This window comes from Balaenoptera acutorostrata, chromosome 3 (genome assembly GCF_949987535.1).
Source record: "Balaenoptera acutorostrata chromosome 3, mBalAcu1.1, whole genome shotgun sequence".
NCBI lineage: Eukaryota > Metazoa > Chordata > Mammalia > Artiodactyla > Balaenopteridae > Balaenoptera > Balaenoptera acutorostrata.
Window position 1 is genome coordinate 7113479 of NC_080066.1, and position 24379 is coordinate 7137857.

At 47.1% G+C, this 24379-nt stretch overlaps 1 protein-coding gene across 1 annotated transcript in view; it reads left to right on the forward strand.

The window, feature by feature from the left end:
* FAM171A1 (family with sequence similarity 171 member A1) overlaps nucleotides 1-24379 on the forward strand; it is a 129807-nt gene that overhangs the window by 87252 nt on the left and 18176 nt on the right. The window contains exons 4-5 of the mRNA XM_057544129.1: nucleotides 8624-8782; nucleotides 13631-13807. Coding sequence (XP_057400112.1) covers nucleotides 8624-8782; nucleotides 13631-13807 — 336 coding nt within the window. The remainder of the gene's footprint in view (nucleotides 1-8623; nucleotides 8783-13630; nucleotides 13808-24379) is intronic.

Consider the following 24379-nt stretch of genomic DNA (forward strand, 5'->3'; position numbering starts at 1 on the left):
TGGCTTCGGTGGCCCGCTTTTCTGCGTCCCCTTCTAAGGGGACAGTGTGACGTGTCTCCCCGTGGCTCCTCTCCCACCAGGAGCCCCTTCACATTACAGTCCAGCCCTCGTCTCATCTCCCCCCCACCCCACCTCCCTCTGTTTGTGCCGCATCTTCCATCTTTCTCCTCTGGTTCTTTCTCAGCTCCCAGAATTACGAAGCCTGCCCTTCCAAGGAAACCCATCTTACTCCCGATGCCTCATTTCCTTTCCCACTCAAACTTCGGAGCCGTCCGCCCTCGAGACTTTTCTTTAGGGATTTCTCGTGCTGAGTTCGCGGAGACTGAGCTGCCAGCTCCGGCGGCCTCTTCCCGGGCCTCGTCCTGCCTGCGTCCCCGAGCTGGGGTCCTTCCTCCTGCACCCCCCCTCCCTCCTCGACTCCTGTTCACTGCTTCCCCGTCTCCTCCCCGGTTCTCCCTTCCCCACCTCGCCCACATTCCAAAAGCGGCTTTCAGCTCCAGCCACCCCCTCTGTTTTCTTCCCCGAGGCCACTGTCTTTATTTGGAACTACATCATTTCTCACCAAACATCTCACAAGAGCCTGGCTGGTCGCTCTGACTCTAGGATTTCTCTACCCACAGCCACCCCCCACTCTGCTCTCGGAATTGGGTAAAAACGAACATGATTCCTTCATTCCCGTTCCAAGAACCCCGGGAGACTCTCTCCCCTGCAGGTCGCCTCAAGTTCAGACTCCTGACTGGGGTGCACCAGGCCCTTCACGAGCCTCCCCCTCTGTCCGGAGCCCACACAGCCTGCACGGGGCTCACGGGGAGGCCTTGGCCTCTGGCCACGGTCCAGATGTCTGTCACCCCTGGAATTTCTCTCCTGGGTGGTTGATGATTCTCTGCTGAAGCTTCTCCTGTACTTTTTGGGCATCACTCTCTATTTTGGCATCAAAACACTATGATGATTCAGCCATTGCCATGACTACCTTCTCTACCCTGGAGTTCCAGGATGTCAGGACCTTCCTCCTCTTCCCCATCATGTATCCTGTGCCCCGGGGCGGAGGAGACTCTGTCCATGTCGTCTGGGTCATTCTGAGGACGCTCAGTGTATCTTGTGGAATCCTCTCAGTCAGGGGCAGTTTCCCCCCAGGGGCATCTGGCAGTGTCACAGCTTGCGAGCCACTCCTGGCATCTACTGGGTAGATGCCACAATGCACAGGACAGCCCCTGTCCCCCAGCAAAGAAGTGCCTTTGTGGCCCAAAATGTTAATAGTGCTGTGAATGCGGGATGGTGACCTAGTCAGAATTGAGACAGACCGTTACCAGGACCCAGTGAGTTGCCCGGAATAACCCATCTTTACGTTTAATCCTATAAGCATTCCCAGAACGGGGTGCCATGGGTTTCACAGAACACCTGCTCTTCAGGAGCTGCCGTCTAAACGGGGAGAGGCGATGGGAGATTATTGCCGATCCTGCACCTGGTATGCACCAGGAGGCCACGTGAGACATCGTATCAATGCATGTGAGTTCTGACCTAACTTCCTAGCAGCCATATCATGAGACAGGCGTGGGCCACGCCCATTTTAAAGATAAAGAACCCAAACCCCAAAGTCACTCAGCTCAAAGGTGGTGGAGGAAAGATAGAAACAGAGCGATATATACACTGACACTCCTGCCCATGTCCTCTCCTCATGGCGCCTCTGGTTAGGGAGATGCTCAAATACACAAATACACGTAATACCAGGCGCAGGAAGATCGGTTCTGTAAGAGAGATACGAGTAGAGTTTAGAGCTTGGGGTGGGATCCAGAAAGGCCACACAGGAGAGGTGGCATTTGAGGTGCACCTTGGATGACGGGTAGGATCTGCAAATGGAGACGATGCGGAGAAGCTCCAGATGCGGGGAAGAACATGAGCTCGTGCGCAGACGCAGAGCTGCGTGGGCCGGAGGGTGAGGGCCATGGGCAATAATAGCAGAGCATCTGTTCTGACGTGGGCAGATGTGCTAGGAAGGGACGCAGAGGTCGGAATTCAAAGAATTCATTTCCGCCTCGTGCAAACAGAATGACTGGGGGCCTCTCTGGGCCTCAGTTTCCTGCCCCATAAAGAGAGGAGAGAGCTCCTTCTTCACGGGATTGCTGCAGTTTTGTTTTTTTTTTTTTCAATTTTTATTGGAGTATAGTTGATTTACAATGTTGTGTTAGTTTCAGGTGTACAGTAAAGTGAATCAGTCATATATATATATACACACTCTTTTTTAGATTCTTTTTCCATATAGGCCCTTACAGAGTATTGAGTAGAGTTCCCTGTGCTATACAGTAGGTCCTTATTAGTTATCTATTTTATATACAGTAGTGTGTATATGTCAATCCCAATCTCCCAATTTATCCCTCCCCCCGTATCCCCTAGTAACCATGTTTGTTTTCTACATCTGTGACTCTGTTTCTGTTTTGTAAACAAGTTCATTTGCACCCTTTTTTTAGATTCCACACATGAGCGGTATCATAGGATATTTGTCTTCCTCTGTCTGACTTACTTCACTCAGTATGACAGTCTCTGGGTCCATCCCTGTCACTGCAAATGGCAGCATTATTTTGTTCTTTTTTATGGCTGAGTAATATTCCATTGTGTACATGTACCACACCTTCTTTATCCTGCTGTAGATTATTAAGTGAAATAATGTGTATGTAAGAACTTTGTAAATTCTGAAGTGCTGAACTGCACCTCTCATGAGAGAACTGGAGCAGCAGTTCGGGTCTGTGTTGGTGTATGATTGCTGCCGCTGTTGTTAATTTGGGAGGCGGTGGATCCATTGAAGGTTTCTGGGTGGGGAAAGGTGGTGATGAGAGTGGAATCGGAGAACCATCAGTAGATGAGGCGGGAAAGGGGTGAGGGGAAGTCAGGAGACTTCTGCGAGAGTTGAGGGGTTACGTCACAGGGTAGTGTAGGGTGGAGGCAGGACGGAGGGAAAAGAAGGTGCTAGAAACGTAGATAAGGGAAGATTGGGCCGTCCCGGCACTTGAGCGACTGTGCAGGAGGGTAGAAAGGGAAAGTGATGGTGACAGCCTGGAGTCAAACACAGGTGTTGGGGGGAGTGGGGCTTTGTTAAGTTGCAGAGAAGGTAGTGATGACTTTAGTGCCTGACGGGCATCCAAGCCGAGGTGCAGAGGAGGCGGAGGGAACGCAGGCGTGGAGTCCCCGGCAGGACCGGAAGGTAACTGGTGAGCCTCCAGCAGGGAGGAGAGTCAGGCAAGTCAGGAGAGAGTCAGGAACAGCAGAGGCGACTGTGGTGAACCTTCGCGAGCTGTCTCATCCGAAGTAGGAGGAGAAAAAAGCACTCGTAGAGGAAAAAGCCGGCGACTCTGGGGAGAGCCGAGTGCAGGACCGTGACCCCCGCGGGGGCGGGGAACAGAGCTCATCATTGTGAGCAGCTGGAGGCAAGAAGGCGAGCGAGGGTCACGGGTTTGCAGATTATACAGTCGTCAGGTGACATTTCCAAGGGCGGCGTGTGTGGGGGGTGAAAGCCACGTCCCTGGGCGTTGGGGGGAAAGAGAGGAGGCTTATGGGGATAACAGCGAAAGTCGTGTCTTGCTGTTGTTTTTCTAGCTGAGGAAGAAAGGAGTATACGTGTTGGTTGGGGAGGAAAAGCTTCCGGAGAGAGATTTTTGATGAAGGCAAGAATAGTGGATCGAGTCACGTCTTGCAATAAAACAAGCAAAAGCTAGGAAACTCGGGTTGATCTTGGGGGAGGGCAGGGGCAGAAGAGGCAGCAGAGAAGAGGGAAAAAAGATTTTAAAGGGCAGACGGAGGGGGCTTCCCTGGCGGCGCAGCGGTTAAGAATCCGCCTGCCAACGCAGGGGACATGGGTTCGAGCCCTGGTCCGGGAAGATCCCACATGCCACGGAGCAACTAAGCCCATGCGCCACAGCTACTGAGGCTGCGTTCTAGAGCCCGTGAGCCACAGCTACTGAGCCCACGCACCTAGAGCCTGAGCTCCGCAACAAGAGAAGCCACCGCAACGAGAAGCCACTGCAACGAGAAGCCCGCCGCGGTGTTTTCAGTAGAGTTGGGTCTGAGCATTTGGGGGATGACACAGCTGCTGTGGGGAGTGTGGAGGAGAGACATCCACAGAAGAGGGACAGACGTGTCCCCCTCCATCCTCCCCTCCCCACCTGGTCAGGTCCCTCCTGAAATGTGTGGGAACTCAGCAGCTTTCATCCATAAACTTAGGCTTAAGAGCATAACCACCCCCCAACCCGACACGTACCCACTTTAGATCGTATTTACGCTGCGGCTCAGAGTACTTCGACCCTTACACTCCTCAGACGTTTCTCGGGGCGTTTCATCAGGCAGAGCCCGTGCTCCTGTGTTCAGTCCTCCACAGGCATCAGGGCGGGCCGGTCACAGCGTGTGTCAAAGCAGCTGGACCAGCCACACCCTCTTCGAGTAAACCTGCCCCAGCATCGCCCCTCTGTGCCCCCCACTCCTCCAGAAGTGGGGGACAGACACGGTGTCTGGTCAGGGAGCGAGTTCTTCTGCACAGAAAAGGGAAGGGGGGCAGCAGGGGAAGAGGAGCAGGGAGAGGTGCGTCTCCCACTGAAACGCGCAGTGTGCCAGGGAGAGACAGAAGCAGAGACATGCACACAGAGACAAAAAGGCAGAGAGAGAAGCACGCACAGGGGCGGAGAGAAATAGACACACACACAGAGACAGACAGACAGACACCGAACTGCGATGATATGTGGTATCACTTACATGTGGAATCTAAAAAAATAATACAAATGAATCTACTTACAAAACAGAAATAGTCTCACAGACATAGAAAACAAACTCATGGTTACCAAAGGGGAAAGAGCAGGGAAGGGGGCAAGGGATAATTTAGGAGTTTGGGATTAATAGATACACGCTACTATATATAAAATAGATAAGCAGCAAGGACCTACTGTATAACACAGGGAATAATATTCAATATCTTGTAATAACCTATAATGGAAAATAATCTGAAAAAATATACGTATAACTGAATGACTTTGCTGTTCACCTGAAACTAACACAATATTGTAAATCAATTATACTTCAACTAAAAAAAATGAGGAACTGGGACTTCCCTGGTGGTCCAGTGGTTAAGAATCCATCTTGCAACACAGGGGACTCCAGTTCGATCCCTGGTCTGGGAACTAAGATCCCTCATGCCACGGGGCAACTAAGCCTGCGCGCCACAACTACTGAGGCTGCATGCCTCAACTAGAGAGCCCACATGCTCCGGAGCCCACGCGCCACAACTACTGAGCCTGCACAGGCTTCAGAGCGCCACAACTAGAGAGAAGGCTGTGCGCTGCAACGAAAGATCCCACGTGCCGCAACTAAGGCCTGACGCAGCCAGTAAATAAATAAATAAGAAGAACTAAAATCTAACATCTCTCAGTAGAGTAAAAAACATTAAAAAAAAAAATGAGGAACCAATGACAAAAGTAGCCACCTCTTTAAAATCTCCCTCAATCTGAAAGGGATACCATTTTAAATTGAATTTGAGGAGGACTTCTTTAAACTTCAATTTATTAAAATTTTAAATCAGAAAAAAAAAAAAAAAAAGAATGGGAATGAGACGCCCAGTGGCCCGAGAGCTGGGAACAGCCTTGGTGGTGGTGTCCGGGTCCCAGGCTGGTCCCCGTAAGGCCTGGCTGGACTGGTTTCCTAGCGTTCAGCAGGACTCCCCTTCACCCTTCACCAACGTCCCCTTTTCCTTGGTCCAGGCTGAGTGGGTTCTGTTTCTTTCAGCCAAAAGGGCTTTCACGGTGACTTCAACCTGCCCATCTCAGGGGGCCTGGAGGGGCACACAGGACCCACGGTGTTCTGGGGTAACCCGCCTGGCCCCTGCTTTCTGCCTTGACCCTTGTGAAGACAAGCCCCTCTTTGCGCCGTCACGCAAAGGACTGCAGACACGCCCTTCTGTCCTTCCTAGTAGCGAGTTCCCCGTTTCCCAGTGCATGAAACCCAGGCGGCAGCAGCATTGTTTAGGCTGAAGAACAGTGGATGGAGAAGAGGAAACAAATCGCAGGACATTCACTAGCATTGAAAGAAAATGATAACAGGAGCAGGGAATGTTGTCACGTGGTTGGGGGTGAGGAGATGGACGAGAAAGGGTTCGCTTTGACCTTCCGTCTCTGAGGGCAGCTCGGAGAAGAAGGAAAGAGGCAGACAGCACGTGCGGGAAGCGGGCTGGGGGAAAAGGGATCGGGTGAGGCACGATGCTCCGGGCCGGCATGGAGAACGCCCCACCCCCTGGGAGCGTGAGGCATCCGAGCCCTGCGCAGACCGAGGAGGCGACAGCAGGAAGACATTGCTGTCGTGTGAGATCAGAGGACAAGGAGAGCAGACTGACAAGAGCTGAAAGTGGAAAGATTCAGCCATGTGTATGCCAGTGCACCACCATAGCTTTGTTTTAGGGACCAAGAAAGGGCATCGATGGTCTAGAACAGGCCCGATGTCCGTGTCCACTTAGCTTCAGATAGGACTGTTGTGAGTTTGGGCACCTGGCTCCCACGGGATCTAAAGCTGGGCCAGTGTTTATGGAGAACCAGTCACGTGAGAAATGCAGTCAGTGATTTTCAGGTGCCATTGTGACCACCTTGGTCATACATGGTCAAGGCAGCCCACCCCGTAAGTCTGTGTTGGTGGTGAGTCCATTTTGTGGGCTCGCCTGTCAGAAGAGACTCGGATTAGTTGATCCTTGGAGCTCCAGAACTCCGTTATTCTAGAACACTGCTTTTTTGTTTTTTGGGTTTTTTTTTTTTGCAGTTTGCAGGATCTTAGTGCCCTGACCAAGGACTGAACCCGGGCCCTCGGCAGTGAAAGCGCAGAGTCCAAACCACTGGACCTTCAGAGAATTCCCCTAGAACACTTCTTGATAGGCTTATTCCTCTCTTAAAAGTTTCTTTTAAAAAAAAAAAAATTATTTATTTATTAATATTTTCGGTTGCACCGGGTCTTAGTTACAGCAGGCAGGCTCCTTAGTTGTGGCTCAAGGGCTCCTGAGTTGCGGCACACAGGCTCCCCAGTTGCGACATGCAGACTCCTAGTTGCGGCATGCATGTGGGATCTAGTTCCCTGGTCAGGGATCGAACCCGGGCCCCCTGCATTGGGAGCGCAGAGTCTTAACCACTGGACCACCAGGGAAATCCCCTTTAAAAGCTTCTGATCCAGGGTGAAGAGGAACCTTGGTGTAGACATAAAGACCATGAACTCTGGGCAGGGCTGTTGTGTCAGGACATCCGTGGGTGGGGAAGAGGAAGCCCCCAGCTGACCACAGGGAAACGTGGTCTCCCTCAAGCCTGGGCTGGGATATATGATGACCAGAACATCAGCGCAGACCACCACGTTTGAGGAACCACTTTATTTATTTATTTTTTAATTAATTAATTTGTTTTTGGCTGCGTTGGGTCTTTGTTGCTGTGCACGGGCTTTCTCTAGTTGCGGCGAGCGGGGGCTGCTCTTCATTGCGGTGCGTGGGCTTCTCACTGCAGGGGCTTCTCGTTGCAGAGCGTGGGCTCTAGGCGCGCGGGCCTCAGTAGTTGTGGCACATGGGCTCAGCAGTTGTGGCGCACGGGCTTAGTTGCTCCGCGGCATGTGGGATCTTCCTGGACCAGGGCTCGAACCCGTGTCCCCTGCATTGGCAGGTGGATTCTTAACCACTGCGCCAACAGGGAAGTCCAAGGAACCACTTTATTTTAACCCAGAGAGATGTGTACTTCCGTCAGGAAATGCTCCAACTCCCATCTCTATTCATTTTTGTCTTCACGATGTTTTTGCTGGGTGTGTGCAAACTGATATAGCACGTCTGCATCTTGTGACCCTCGCTACAGCAATAGATAAAAACGGGTTCAGGTTTTACAGTCAAAATAAGATCTGGAGCAAAGTCAAACTGCGGATGGTGTCACAGGGTAACTGTGTCACAGGGTCACCAGCTCAACCCATCCTGCACAGAGTTGAGTTTGCTGAAAAGAGCAGTTCTCACATCCTTTCAAGAGGCTCATCATAGAATCTGTAACATGATCCGTCGCGAGTCAGATGCACCCACCGGAGTAGATGGAACGCCAAAAGGCCGCTTCCGCCAAAGGGAGAGGACTCATTACTGTGGGTTCTTATTTGCAATTCTCGTCCAGCTGCTCGTCTGTTGCCCTGCTCTGCTTCAGCTTGGTCTGTGCACTTAGACCACATTTTACCAGGAAGACTAAGGACGTGTCTGTAACGGTGTCAGAGGGTCTCTCCTGCCTTGTTTGTATCAAGAGATTAATTGTCATCTACTCATTTCACTTACGTGGACTTTTTCCCAAAACGCTACCCCTACCCATAGGCGAAGGCTGGGCGGTGAAAAGACCGCTCACAAATAGAGCTTTTTGTGAAAAACCTAAATAACATCCTGTGTCAAAGCAAACGTGACAATGGGCTATTATTTCTCTCCCCATAATAACATGCTGTCACATCTTTGTGCCCCGCGTGAATGGGCGATGTGAGGGGATGTAGGGGCGGAGTGGGGACTGGGAAGCCACGCTGAAACCTTAGAGGAGCTTTTCCGGGGTTTGCATTTTCTGGAAACAGAAACCGCCCCTCCGAGAGGTAACTCCAGGGTTCATTTCCGCAGGTGCCCGGCCTCAGCCTCGCGTGCATTTCCAGAGGAGAGCTCTGCGGCTGCCCGAGAACACCAGCTACAGTGACCTGACAGCCTTTCTCACGGCCGCCGGCTCCCCCTCGGAGGTGGACAGCTTTCCTTATTTGCGGGGATTAGATGGAAACGGAACAGGTAACTCGAGGCTCGTTTCTTTCCAGCCGGGGAGTCTGCGTTTGCATCTTTATATGTGTTTGTATCTTTATAAGTGGGAGAACCCAACCCGAGGTGCAGAAGGGCAGATCTGTCGTCTGCAAGTTCAAGGGCACTGAAAGTGTCATTTGAGGACTTCAGCCTGCGCCCCTTTCGTGAGCTTGTCTTCCTGAGCCTCTCTCTTGGTACCAGTTGCCTGAGCTCTCCGTTGGCCAACGAAGTATATTTAATTCCCAGAACTTCTTTTAATTGAATTTTCTTTAAGTGTCAGATCAGAGTTAGAGGTTTTCTGTCCCCCTGTTCTCAGCCTCGCCCCACTTGCCCCTGGAACGTGTGTTTGTTGGAGCAGCCTGCCCAGCTATGCGGAGATGCACTGACCCCCCGCCCCAACCCGGGCACATGTCACAGCTGGGAGGGGCGGGGGTGGCCCTGGGCCTGATTCCCAGAGGAGCACACCGTGCCCCCGCCCACCAGTACAGGGAGCACTTGGGGGCAGGGAGCCGCTGGGCTCCAGCGGCTGAGTCCATCCAGCCTTTGCTCACGACCTCCCTTTCTCTGAGTTTGCCCTCTCTTTGCCTTCCCCTCTGCGAAGAGTGGTGAGGCTTCGTGCTTGACTTTGGAACATCTCCTGGAAGGCCTGTAAGTCTGCGTGGTCCTTCTCACCCTAGGCCGGCAGGACACACACTGCTCAAAGATCACAGAAACTAAGAGCCACCAGCCGGAAAATAGGTAATCGTTCCTTACCGGTGAAAGACCGCCCTTACCTCCGTTCCCGGCCGACAGAGCTCGGTGCTGACGTGGTCCCCGGTCCTCCTTGTGGTGAATGGATGGTGGCCGAGTCTCAAGCCCGGAATCATTTTCCTGTCTCCCCCTCTTCTTTTCCCCAACACTTTACACGAGTCACAACATAAACTTGAAAACCAAAGGCTGTTCTGGGTTAAATCCCGCTAGGTGTGTACGTTACTGCGTTTCCCAGGGACGCTTTGATTGAATTTCACTTAATCGTCCAGTGCTTTACAGAAACTGATCGTTCTGCAAAAGCTTTTTATACCTGCCACATCTGATCCGTTTTGGAGAATGTTAATAAATGTCTGGTTACAGATCAAGCTCACGTGGTGATTTGTTACCTGCTTTTCTTCCCTCTGCGATACCCGTCCTGAGAAACATTTCTTCTTCCTTGAATTTTTGCGTGATGATGATGCAATGGACGTGTCAGTCACTGACCACCAGAGAAGTTGCATGGTGGTCGTCTTTCTTTTTTTTTTAACTATTTTAAAAAAATTAATTGATTTATTATTTTTGGCTGTGTTGGGTCTTCGTTTCTGTGCGAGGGCTCTCTCCAGTTGCGGCGAGCGGGGGCCACTCTTCATCGCGGTGCGCGGGCCTCTCACTGTCGCGGCCTCTCTTGTTGCGGAGCACAGGCTCCAGACGCGCAGGCTCAGTAGTTGTGGCTCACGGGCTTAGTTGCTCCGCGGCGCGTGGGATCTTCCCAGACCAGGGCTCGAACCCGTGTCCCCTACACTGGCAGGCGGATTCTCAACCACTGCGCCACCAGGGAAGCCCCACATGGTGGTCATCTTAAGTGAATATTATTGGGAAGAAAAAAGTTGACTTTTCATTTAAAGGGACAGGCCTGGGAGGAGAGTAGTGTTTCGGGGAACAGGATAATCCGAGGCTATCATGAAACCTCCATCCATCATAAAACCCCGAGTTGGAGGAACAACCTCGTTCTTTGGAGCTCATTCAGTTTTTTTCTGTGCCCCAATTCCAAGAGCTCTTGAATAAATTATGAAATCCGAGACGACGGTAAGGTAGAGAAGACATAGGACTATTGATTTTAGAGGAGTTTGTTTTATTTTAAAATCACTCTCTTATTTCAGAGGGAAGAGAGAAGGTCTTTGGAAGGTTATATTCAATTTGTTTTCCACTGAAATAACTGGCCAAGTTGACCTAGGAAGACTCAGACCTCCTGCCAAGGAAGGGCAGCGTGGTGTCTGCCTAGCACCCCAGCAGCCCATCAACTAGGGATTCTCTTCTGCCCCACGTTGGCCTCCCGTTTCATAAACCGCATCTAACAGACTTCAGCTTAGTGTGAGAGCCTGGACCACACAAACCCGTGTGAGGTGACAGGTTATCACTAGAATTCAGCAAAATACACAGAGGCCACAAATGCGGCTGGAAAGAGGCTGGTTTCCCTGCCGTGTCCTAAGGGGGGTTGTTTATTTTCCCCCCTTGGAGGGATCCAGAGTTGTAGACAGAGAAACGCAGCCGCGTGGAGATTTCAGTCCCTCCCTCACTTGCTCGTTCCCGTGTATCCTCACGCTCTCCCCTGTGGTTGCCAAGAAAGCGCAGACCTGTTCCGTGACGCTCCCGAGGGGTTTTCAAGAAATTACTTCGCTAGTAGATCCAAGAAAACAGAAGAGTCAGTAGTATGACTAATGTCCAAAGCCAAACAGAACTGGAGATGCTATCCGAGCAAAACCCCTCCTGTTCTAAGTGATGAATTGGTGGCCTCCTAGCTTGGTCCAGGGTTGCTGCTTTTGCCTGACAGACACCTGTCTTTCTTTGGACATGATGGGAGTCAGGTAACATCAAGATGAACAGGAAGGAGAGACTCCTTATATAGAGAACTCAGTGTTGTGTTGCCCTCTAATAACGAGGGCTGGAAGGGAAACAGCCTTCAAAGTATGTCCAGAATAAAGAAAGTGGGAGGGTTGACTGTCATGTGGAAGGCACGGAGTGGAAGCACTGAGAGAGGAAAGAGGCCTCAGGAGAGCAGGTATACCTGCCTGTGATGTCTTCTAACAGAGAACATTTTAAAGAACATTAAAGCACATGCACCTATAGGGCATGTTGCTTTAAAAGAATATGCCCCTTTCCGCAGTGCTGTTCTTACTTCTGAATGTTTATAGTCGAGTTCGTTCCTTTCTGTAGCCTCACAGGAAAGCATCTAGTCCAACCTCCTTAGTTTTGCAGGTAAGAAAAACGGACCCCGGAGCAGGGAAGTAACCCGCCAGAGGCCACATAAGTAGTCGGTGGCGGATCTGGTACTGGGACCCTGGCTTCCTGGACTAGGGATGCACAAGATTATAGGAAGGAAGTCTCGAAAGGGGATGAGGGGGGACAATGGGGATGCCGTTTCTGGGAATCAAGAGACAGTGTTAAGTGGGGCGAAAGGATGATGAGTCTGGGGTACCTTTCTGCTCTACCTGCTGCTTCCCTGGGCAGACATCCTGCCTCGGGTTTGATGAAAGAAGCAGTGCCTCCTGATTGAAAACATTATCTTTAAATTGTTTATGTAAAGTCTAGTAAATTACTTAATCTCACTTTGTTTTAAGTCCTGTCTCACTTAGAGAGTCTAACAGAGCCTAGAGAGGTACATTGGAGACCTGCCTTTGCTTCTGTGTTGCCTTTGGGCAATGGACACATTTAGGTCCTCCATCCACAAGACAGTTTGACCAGAAAGATGGTAAATTCTGGGTTTTGGTTTTTCTTCACCCTAAAATGAAATGGCCAGGATAAAAAGATTTCAGAACTTGAATCTATGCTTCCAACGTGGACCTTTTGATGAAATCCTCATTTCCATGCCTTTCCCTTCACTGGAAAACAGAGATGGGTATGAATCATAAAAGATAGTGCTAACATTAGCCATATAGAGATTGCTCTACAAAGGGTTTAGCTCTCACTGGTTGTTCAAACTCTAAAATTCACCAGATTTGTTTTAAATGTTTAAATTTAGTCCTCATTGGAGGTTTGCATTAGCTTGGGTAGTTCGTTGATCGGTAGGTAAGTATATAAGTAGCTTACTAAGAAATCCTATAAATGGTGTTTCTAATGTAGCTTAAATTTTTCTATCAGTGTGTTTTCATCGTGTTCAAGGGAAGATTTTAAATTATGACCGAATACATTTTGTATGATATATTATATTTCACTGGAGAAAAATTCTTCTCAAATGGACCGCTTAACTGTATAAATATAATATTGCTCTCATAAGCATTCCCCAGTTTATCTGTAGACAGTCATTAAAGGATTGGCTTGGATAAAAGGCCTCTAATGCAAAATAATTGGTATATTAAATTCCTTTTAAACAGATCAAAATAACAATGGCAACCAAAATAACTCATAAATATTTCAAGTCCAAGTTTTCAGTAGTGTACTTTCAGTAGCAGTAAGTTAATATTTTGAAGTACTCCTTGAAGAAATTCACTCCTTTTCTGTTTTCAGCAGTCTCTGATTTAAATCATTTGGTTCCATTATGGTGGAATTATGGCCGAGTAATTAACATGTGTGCAGTGCTCACTTTGTATAGAAGTTGATTTCAGGGATTTCCACACACACCTCTTCTCCCATTATAGACAATCCCTTCTCTTTTGAGGCCCTTGTTTTTGGGGGGAGGGGCGCGGCATGTGGGATCTTAGTTCCCCGACCAGGGATCGAACCCGCGCCTCCTGCATTGGGAGTTCAGAGTCTTAACCACTGGACCACCAGGGAAGTCCCTTGAGGCCCTTTTTGAAAGCACAGCACAGTGGTTAGAATCTGCAAACCCAAGCTTGGATCAGGTTTGCAGATTCAAACCAGCCTGTATCCGAAGACCAGCTCTCATTACTACCCTCTCTGAGCCTCAGCTTGTTTATGTGTAAGATGGGAATTTTATCTACCTTAGAATGTCGTGGTGAGGATAATGTGTCTAAGATGCTGAATAGAGTCCCTGGCTTATAGGAGGCCCACTCCTCAGTAGATGGTAGCTATGATATTTCTCTGTGAACAGTTTCTGCAGCCCCACGTTAAGCCCTGTGTGTGCATGTGATGGAGAATGTCTCTTGCTTCCAGGAAACGGCACCAGGTACGACCTGACCCCCGTCACAGCCGTCAGCGTCCACTTGCTCAGCAATGACGGAACGCCGGTGCTGGTGGATGGCCCCATTTATGTCACCGTGCCCCTGGCCACACAGAGCAGTCTGAGGCACAATGCCTATGTCACAGCGTGGCGGTTTGACCAGAAGCTAGGTAAGCAAGCTCCCGTGCCAGCGATCGGCTAACAGATAACTTCATTACTGTTTGATTTCCCTTTTAAGAAGCCTGTGCAAGTTCCTTTTCCTTGAAATTATTGAATGCGTTTGCTCATAGTCATTGCATGGTTTCTAGCGGGTAAGTCTTACACGCTCTTTGGAGTTGGGTTTTTTTTTCACATTTAAGCTAATTTGCTTGAAAAGAATCTTTAAAGGTTATTAGAACTAAATTGGCTCTCCTAACCTTTATCCTTTTAGTCTTTAGATGGTCACATGATCTCTCTTGGTCCTGTGTTCTGAAAAAAGAAAAAAACATTGCCAATACTGTACAGAAAAAAAAGAAAATAAAAATTACCCATGATCCCACATGTAGAGAAACCCACTAACAGTATTTTGGATTACAGACAGACCTCGTTCTGTTGCATTTTGCTTTATTGCGCTTCACAGATACTGCATTTTATACAAATTGAATATTTGTGGCAACCCTGTGTTGTCAGATGATGGTGAGCATTTTTTAGCAGTAAAGTATTTTTTAGTTAAAATATGTACATTGGTTTTTTAGGCATAATGCTATTGCATACTTAATTGACTACAGTATAGTGTAACATAATTTTTAATGCACTGGGAAATGAAAAATTCACGTGACTTGCTTTATTGCGATGTTTGATATATCGCAGCAGGTCTGGAACCGAACCCACAGTATCTCCAAAGTGAGCCTGTATTTCCTTCCAGCCATTGCACTATGGATGTATGTATTAGTTATCTTTTGCTGCGTAACAGATGGCCCTAAAACCCGTAGCTTTCAACAACAGTGAACATCTGTTGTCTCACAGTTTTGGAGGGTCAGGAACCTGGGCACAGCCTAGCTGGGTGGCTCTGGGTCAGGGTTCCTAGAAAGTTGCAGTCAGACTGTCAACCAGCTCGTCTCAGGGTTCAACAGGGGCTGCACGCATGCTTTCAGGCCCCAGCTTCTCACTGGCTGATGCCCAGAGGCTTCAGTGCCTTGCCACGTGGGCATCCCGACAGGGCTACTCGCAGCGTGACAGCTTGCTTCCAATAGAGCAAGTGACCCAAGAGAAATTTACAAATAAACAAAAAGTACAGAAGCACACGTGGGCAAAATGGAAGTCACCGTCTTTTATCACCTAAGGTCAAAGTGGCCTCCGCTCCCTTCTTTCCATATGCTGGTGGTCGCAGAGCCAGATGCTGGTACAGTATGGGGTGGACCACACAGGTGTGTGAACACCAGGAGTGGGGGGGTCATTGGGCCCCCTTAGAGACTGTGTCCCAAAAATAAACATGTAACAGAAAGGGGATTATACACTATGTACTGTTTTATAACTTGCCTTTAAAAACCATTTGTATGTCATGAACATCTCTCCCTAGCATTATTATTCCATAGCAACTGTTATTCTGCAATGTCAATATTAAGATTGCATGGTATTCCCTTATATGTTTATGTCATAATTCAGTTGCTCAATCCCCTAAATTAGAAAAAAATTACTCTTCTTACCAACGCTGTGATAAATATCTTTGTAGCAAAATCTTTATACATGGCCATGATTGTTTCCTTAGGATAAAATTTTAGAAGAAGTGGAATTGCTGACTTCAAAAAGTACAAAATTCTAAAGCTTTTAATACATATTTCCAAATTTTCCTCCAGGAGGTTTTACAGTTGACATTCGTAGTAAGAATGTGGGAAGAAGTACGTGCTTGTGTTTCGGGTTTGGACGGCACATTGGTCCCTATACCCTGTTGGTTCTGAATCCCGTGAAAGTCAAACTTGAAAAGACCGGTTTTCAAATAACCCCATTCAGAGTTTTAAACTGTTAGACCATGCATAAAAATTCTTGGGGGATTTTTGGTATCAAATGTATTTTCAAAGACACCTAATTCCTTGAGTAGTCAAATTCTAGTTCTAGGAATTTATATTTGGAAATAAATGCTTGTTGGGCTTTCTGGAGTTTGGGGGGAGTTGAGGTTTGTTTTGTTTTGTTTTCCAGTTACTAACAGACCACATAATTATTTGTGTGGAATTCATTGGCTTTACCAGATGCACCGAGCTTGATGTTGTTAGAAGGATCGTGCTGCCGCGTGGACATGTGGCTCTGGGTCACGTGGGCACTTTGTCATTGGCGTGTGTTCTCCACGGCTTGGTGACGTCTAGAGGCACATGGTCCTGATCAGGATGTAAGGAGCCCTGGGCTCCCGGGAGAAAGGGACTTGAGGGAACCCCTGGGGAAGACGGGAATTCTGAAGGGAGGAAAGGACGTGGATAACAAAGCAGGGAAAGGGAGTAGGAAGGAGAGGGGAAAGCTTGCATTTGGCCTCCTGAAACCCTGGATCTGCCACTTGGAAAACTCTAAGGCCTACCTTGGGCGAATCACCTGTCCTGCTTCCTCACTTGTACAAGACGCACGTTGATCGAGGCTCTCCGTCCCTTGTCCAGTCTTCCGTTTGCCGTCGTCCATCCAGGTTGGGCCCCAACATGCCGGGGCAGTGCTCTGAAGTAGAGCGTGTGGTTAAGAGCAGCAACACTGAGGCACAATGGATGGGAATTCCAGCTCTGCTGGCCACCAGCTGTGTGGCCCTGGCCAAGTTGCTTAACCTCTCTGTGCCATAGTTTGCTCAACTGTGAGATGGGGATAATAATAGTATCAATACCTAGTGCTGTTATGAAGAGTGTGTTTATTAGTCAGAGTTCTCCAGAGAAACAGAACCAGTAGGCTGTGTGTGTGTGTGTGTGTGTGTGTGTGTGTGTGAGAGAGAGAGAAAGAGAGAGAGATTTATTTTACAGTATTGGCTTATGCACTTGAAGAGGCTGGCAAGTTCACAATCTGCAGTGGCCCAGCAGACTGGAGACCCAGAGAAGAGTTGATGTTGCAGTTTGAATCCAAAGGGCCATGTGCTGGCAGAATTTCCTCTTCCTTGGGGGAGGTCAGCCTTTTCTTGAGGCCTTCAACTGATTAGATGAGGCCCACCTACAGGAAGCGTAATCTGCTCTACTCAGTCTACTGATTTAATTGTTAATCTCATCTTAAAAATACCTTCACAGCCACCTCCAGGTGTGTTTGATCAAATATCTGGGTGCTGTGACCTAGCCAAGTTGACGCATCAAATTAAGCACCCCAAGGAATAAATGAGTTAATATTTGTAAGAAGCTCAGTTCAGTGCCTGGTACATGGTACACCCAAAGAGTTTATTCAGTGAACAAAGGTCTCCCCTCCTCTGCAGAAGGGTTTCTCGACCTGTGACCTCTAAGCCACTTTCCCAGATTCCCGTTAGCCCAGATCTCCTGAAGGACTGTTCTCCATGTGCTGCTTCCACTTCTCGACCCACTGCAGTCCCGCGTCTCCCTTCCGCTGTCCTGAAACCACAGTCATGAAGTTAAGCAGCAGCTGCCTCAGGTGACCTCCTCATCCCCTTGGACATCTCTGCAGCATCGGAGGGTTTCCTTCCTCTAGAAAGGAAGGCCCGCCTCCCTGGGCTCTGTGACTCAGTGTCCCCGGGGTCCCCGTCTCCTGTCATGTGGGCTCTGCCCCACGCCCAGCGCCTGACTTCCTTCACACGCCGTCGCTGGGGTATCCACCTGCTTCCCACACTGCCACAGCCACCCCGTGCCACCAAGTCTGCTCTCTGATCTGTGTTCCTGACTGTCCGTTAGACCTCCATCTCCGGATGTCCTACAGGAAACTCAGATTCACATGCCTGAAACGGACCCACTGACTCGCTTCACGTCAACCCCTACCCCTGTTCATTTCTGAGTTTCCTCTCTTGGTGAAGGGTACCATCTACCAGACCATCCAAGTAGAAACCCCAGAGTTATCCCCCATTTACTCTTTTGCTTCACCCCCCTGCCCCACCGGCGGCCACGTCTGGTCCCTTGCAAGGTCATGTTGATGTCAAATCAGCGTTTCTCCCACTTACCTTCTCCTCTCCTTCTCTGGTTACCTCTGTCTGGGTGCAGACTCTTCCCTCTCTTCTGGCCAATTCCTGCAGCCTGTCTGCCTGTCTTCCTCTCTCCTTCCCTCCACCAGGACTAATGGGTTGCTACTTGGGTTGTCTTTCAGAAGCACAGACCCCTTTCCCACATGAGAACATCTCAGGGGTACTCATCGTGAGGCTGTCCGCGCTCGTTGGCACGGCACACAGATCTCTGCAGAGCTGGTCCCTGCCTAGCTCTCCAGCTCACTCCCAGCCTCTGTTCCCTGCACACCCTCCATCACTCCCACACCAAACCGTTTGCCGTTCCCTGGATGTGCCTGGGTCTCCCTCATTACTTGTCACATTGCGTGAGCAGGATCTCTCCTCTGAGATCCCTTTCTCCACGCGCTGAACGGTAATTTGGTTTCTCTCAAGCATGTTGTCCATTCAGCAGTGGCACTAGAAGTCTGTGAGGACACGGCCTTGCAGCGTCTCAGTTATTCTCTGTGTCCTCACTGAGTCTTCCTCATCTTTGAATCATCGTGATCACAGACAGTCCCTGGCACTTGCTAGGTATCTAAGCAAAATGTTTGCTAAATGATTGAATCAGATGAGGAGCTTTTAGGTGTTTTAAGATTCAAGGCGGTTTAAGATATTACAATGTAATACTGGTACTTAGAGAACAGACATGCGGACACAGTGGGGGAAGGGAGGGTGGAACGAACTGGGAGAGGAGGATTGACATATATACACTACCATGCGTTAAGATAGATAGCCAGTGGGAACATGTTATAAAACACAGGAAGCTCAGCTCCGTGCTCTGTGATGACCTAGATGGGTGGGATGGGGGGAGGGGGTGGGAGGGAGGTCCAAGAGGGAGGGGATGTATGTATACGTGTAGCTGATTCACTTCATTGTACAGCGGAAACTAACACTACATTGTAAAGCAATTATACTCCAATAAAAAAAAAAGATGACTCTATACACAGACTTTACCTTTACCTATCTGTGTATATATATATAGATATATGTTTAATGAAAGAACCGTGCTTTGAGCGCCTGTCCAGAGAGAGAGCAGTTATATTGGATTTTCTCCATCCTAGAGCTTCCACCCCTGCTGCTATGATTCTACTCCTTCCTGCCTCTTCATTTTTGAATGTATATAGTTGAATGTAGATAAATTAGGCTGGGGTATAAAAGGTTGTATTCCTAATACAGTGATGCGTTCACTGGAGAGTCATACACAGACGTGTCATAACGATATGGCCCAGGTCTAGAGACGCAGTATCCTTGCTCTCATTGGTTTATTTTGTATACAGCTCACAAACAACAAAAGTTTATATTAAAAAAATTTTTTTTGATATCTATGGCAGACTGAATAATGCCCCCCCTGAATATCTCCACATCCTAATCTCTGGACCCTGTGAATATGACCTTATATGGTAGAGGGACTTTGCAGATGTGATTCAGTTATGAATCTTGAGATGGGGAAATTCTCCCAGATTATCCTCGTGGGCCCACTGTAATCACAACGGTCCGTATAAGCGGGATGCAGGAGGAATCAGAATCAGAGGAGATGGCAACGTAATGACGGAAGCAGAAATTGGAGGGATGCACTTTGAAAATGGAGGAAGGGGCCACAAGCGAAGGAACAGAGGCAGCCGTGAGAAGCTGAAAAAGGCGCAGAAATGGATTCTTCATTCAGAGTCTCCAGAAAGAACCAGCCCTACTGATACCCTGACTTTAGCCCAGTGAAACTGATTTCAGACTTCTGACCTCTAGAGCAATAATGGAATAAATTTGTGTTGTTTTAAGCCCCTAAGTTTGTGGTAATTTATTACAGTAGCAAAAGGAAATTAATATACTATAGAAGTCAGTGAAAACAAAGAAATGTGCATTGTTATAAAGCCTCTGAAATACAAGTTATCCAATTCTCTACTTCCTCTTTGGAAATAATCCCCATGGCATTATTCCTTTTGTCCTTGAGAATCTCCATTGTGTCGTTGATCTCTTCCCACTTAAATGGTCTTTTTAACTTAGCATCTACAGTGAAAAATGTAACTGCCAAATTCTTGGCTTTAACAGATTGTATGTGTGCAGAGAAAAGCCAACATTTGGATAGTCATTCAAAAATGATCAAATGAATTAAAATATGTTTTCTGAAAACTTTAAGATTGGATGGACATTTCAAAGAAACCATATGTTCTTTAACTCACTAAACTCAGTAGAAGCCTACATATTTCATAAGGGGTTTTCTATTATGTGTAATCAGTAATATCATTATTTAGGTAGAAATTAAATTATTTTAGTTAAATGAAAAGTTCCAAGAGTGTATTATAAGATCAGGAAAAAAACCAGGAACACATCTTAAGCACATAGCACTATTTACTAATTATCTGCTATTTATGATTAAGTCAAATATGATAATCACTTCCAACCAGTTTAACACTTTAATTATTTACTTTTGAGGTATATCAAAGTAATTGTAATTTCAAAGTGTTTAACAGCCAGAAATAGAAATTCGTGAATCCATTAAGAATTTTTCGTCTAATTAAGTATCGCCAAACTATGGCCTGAAAGCTAAGAATGGTTTTTACATTTTTATTTATTTATTTTATATATTTTTATTGATTGATTGATTGATTGATTTATGGCTGCATTGGGTCTTCATTGCTGTGCGCAGGCTTTCTCTAGTTGCGTGAGTGGGAGCTACTCTTCGTTGCGGTGTGCGGGCTTCTTATTGTGGTGGCTTCTCTTGTTGTGGAGCACGGGCTCTAGGCATGCGGGCTTCAGTAGTTGTGGCACGCGGGCTCAGTATTTGTGGCTTGTGGGCTCTAGAGCGCAGGCTCAGTAGTTGTGGCGCACGGGCTTAGTTGGTCCACGGCATGTGGGATCTTCCTGGACCAGGGATCGAACACGTGTCCCCTGCGTTGGCAGGCAGATTCTTAACCACTGCAACACCAGGGAAGTCCAGTTTTTGCATTTTTAAATGTTTGAAGAAAGAATCAAAAGAAGAAGAGTATCTCAAGACACATGAAAATTAGATGAAAAGTAAGCATCCCTGAATAAAGTTTTATTGGGTGCTATGGACTGAATGTTTGTATTCCACCCCCACAAAATTTGCATGTTGACATCCTAACCCCCAAAGCGATAGTATTTGGAGGTGGGGCCTTTGGAGTTGATGAGGTGATGAGGGTGGAGCTCTCTTGAATGGGATTAGTGCCCTTATAACAGGGGCCCCAGAGAACTTTCTCCTGCCTTCCACAATGTGAGGACACAGCAAGAAGGCATCATCCATGAATCAATGATGCAGGCTCTCTCTGGACACTGAATCAACCAGCACCTTGATCTTGGACTTCCCATCCTCCAGAACTGTGAGAAATGAATTTCTGTTGCTCGTAAGCCACCCAGTTTATTTTATTACAGCAGCCCAAATGGAATAAAACATGGGAACCCAACCATGCTTGTTTGTTCATTTGTGGTCTGTGAGTGTTTTTCCTACACCAGCAGAGTTGAATAGTTGCAACAGAGAGTGTATGTTCTCACAAACTGAAAAATATTTGCTACCTGGACTATTACAGAAAAAGTTTGTGACCCTCTGATCTAAGATGCATTCAACAGGGAAGCTCTTACCACTTAGTATTAAAATGCAAGTATATTCTCCATCTGCAGGGCCGAACAGCGTGCCTGATTCAGTCACAGTCTCTACGTCCTGTTATCCAGGCAGCCTTCCAGCATTTGGCCCCAAGTGACAGCTGATGCTCAGTGATAACACCTTGGTTATAGGGCACGATTTCAAACTCTTAAAGAAAAGTGAAATTCTTTTTAAGTTCCATGGGACTTCTATTTGAAAAATAAATCCACATTTTAATGCTAACTCAAATACTTTCATTCCTGACTGCTGGATAACTGAAAGTTTACTCAGGAGAGAAATGTAGAGGTACTCCCTTTCTTTTTTCTTTTTAGATTTCACATATCTGTGATATCATATGGTATTTGTCTTTCTCTGTTTGGCTTTCTTCACTTAGTATGATAATCTCTGGGTCCATCCATGTTGCTGCAAATGGCATTATTTCATTCTTTTTTATGGCTGAGTAATAGTCCATTGTGTGTGTATATATGTATGTATGTGTGTATATATGTATGTATATATATACACACACGCATATATGTGTGTGTATATATATATATATATATACATACACACACATATATATATATACACACACTACATCTTCTTTATCCATCCCTCTGTTGATGGACATTTAGGTTGTTTCCATGTCTTGGCTATTGTGAATAGTGCTGCAATGAACATAGGGTGCATGTATCTTTCTGAATTATGGTTTTCTCAGGGTATACGCCCAGCAGTGGGATTGCTGGATCATATGGCAACTCTATCTATTTTTAGTTTTTTGAGGACAGTCCATACTGTTTTCCATAGTGGCTGTATCAATTTCCATTCCCACCAGCAGTGCAGGAGGGTTCCCTTTTCTCCACACCCTCTCCAGCACCATTAGAGTGGATCAGTATTTGGTGCTATCATTTATCACAGTTTTCTTTTTCTTTCTTTTTAATGGCCACAGTTGTCTTTTTTTTTGCCGGGGGGCGGGGGAACAGGCAAAGAATTTCCCATTATAATAATTAGCATCTCTGTATTTTAACCCACGTGTTCATCCGAGGGTGACCTAATAGATTAACAGTCTCCTAGAACACAAGTGAAGTTGTATTTTGTTTCGTGTGTTACAACACTATGAATTGGCTGATTATGGTATGCACGCTCAGAAATATTATTTTTTTAAGAAGCCTGACTTGCACGTATTAGAATCGAAACTTTTGCCGCATTTACAGGCAATGCTGATTTTGCTGAAGCTACCGTGTTAAAATGCCACTTGATTTATGGTGCAAGGGAGGCCTCTATTTAGTGAGTGTAAGTCTTTTCCTTTGAGGAATTACCAGATTTCTTCAACCTAGATCTTCTAAAGGTGCTCTCTCTTTTGAAAAGTTGTACAGTGCCAGTGCCTGGGGCCTGGGTGTCCAGGCGTGTCTGAGGGGATGGGATAAAGTGACCTTATCGGTCATGTTCAGGGGCCAGTTCGACCTTTGAAAGAAACAGCTTTCCTCCCCTAGTCTGGCAGATGCAGTTTTGTGGGTCATGGCGAATGCATCTTAGCTGTGGCTTTTTGGACAGTAAGAGGTGGCGTGTCAGCTCAGCTTCACGGGCATTTACTCTCTTTAGCCTGTAACTGGGACAGCAGATGGCTGTCCCATGTCCTGGGTGGTGCCCTGGGGAATGGTCACTTATGAATAAGCAAACCAGGTCAGTGGTTCGAATTGAAAGTGACTGACTGACCTTGAGTGGCAGAGAAATCACGATTTAAGATCCTCTATGCAATAAGTTTCTGCTGTTTCACAATAAGTTATGTGGCTTGAAGACTCTCATTCTAATGAGGTGACAGAAATAAAAGCAGATTCCAAGTGAAGCTACATTGCAGGATCCAGTTTTAACTGCTTTCCCAGAACGCAGCCTGCAGATGGTGTGCGTTGCTATAGAAATGGTGGTTACTGAACCAGCTTCTTATCACGTATGGTGCACACGTATCAGGCCCTCAGCAATACCCGCTCATAATTGGCCTGTAGTGGATTCATCTCTGCATAGACGGTGAGCATTACGGCTGATGCTGTGCTCACTGAACTAGTCCTTTTAGGTAAGTCATGGCCAGCCTGCCCTTGAAGGTGGAGCTTGATTTAAAATACAGATCTAAGATTTTCTTCCATTTCATTGTTTTTCGGGGGGAGAAAGGGATGGGAGTTCTTAAAGCACTAAGTTCTGTTTGTCACTTTAAGAAAATGAAAATAGTATTACTGGTGTGTCTTTTTCTCTATATATCATGAGCCATGCATCTTACATAGGAGGTGACATATTGCCATGCAGAGGTGTAGTGATTGAATTACAAGAATGAACTGTAGTGCATCGGGTGGGCAAAAGTTAGAACAAAAGAAGGGGGTTCATGTTTCTAGCAGTTGAGTATGTATTTACATGTGTGATGTTAATTTTAGAACCATGTGTATCATCTTTATAATTTTTTTTTTCAAAAAGAACAGACTCAATAGTTAATGGAATCAAACAAAGAAGGAAGCAGACTTACCTGTCAAAGTATAATGTCAGTATATCCTTAAGAAAGATGATCTGAAATGGGTCTTCTGAGGATGAAGGTGATTTGTTAGAAACAAAGAAAGAATTCTCAGGAAGAGTCTCTATGTTCCCAGATGTTAAAATTGCCCATAAAAGTGAATTGGGCTTCCCTTAGATATATAGGAGTGGAGAAAAAGATAATGTACCTGCAAAGAAAGCTGACAGAAGTGATGTAACAAATCAACAAGAACCCTGAAGGTAGGACTTAATTTGGATAAACGATACCAGTCCAGCAAAAACTTTGGCCACAGATCTTGACTGCCAGGTGGCCAACAAACTGTGATCTGTTTTTCAGACACAGATTGGTGTCTTTTGACCACTCCGGACCATCAGCATCACAGTTGGGATATTCCACTCCTGCTGACCAAGTGGAATGGAGTCCGGCCACGGAACATGTGGGCTGTCCGTGGGGAGACCGAATGCAGAATGATCTCAGAACATGGACATTTGTTT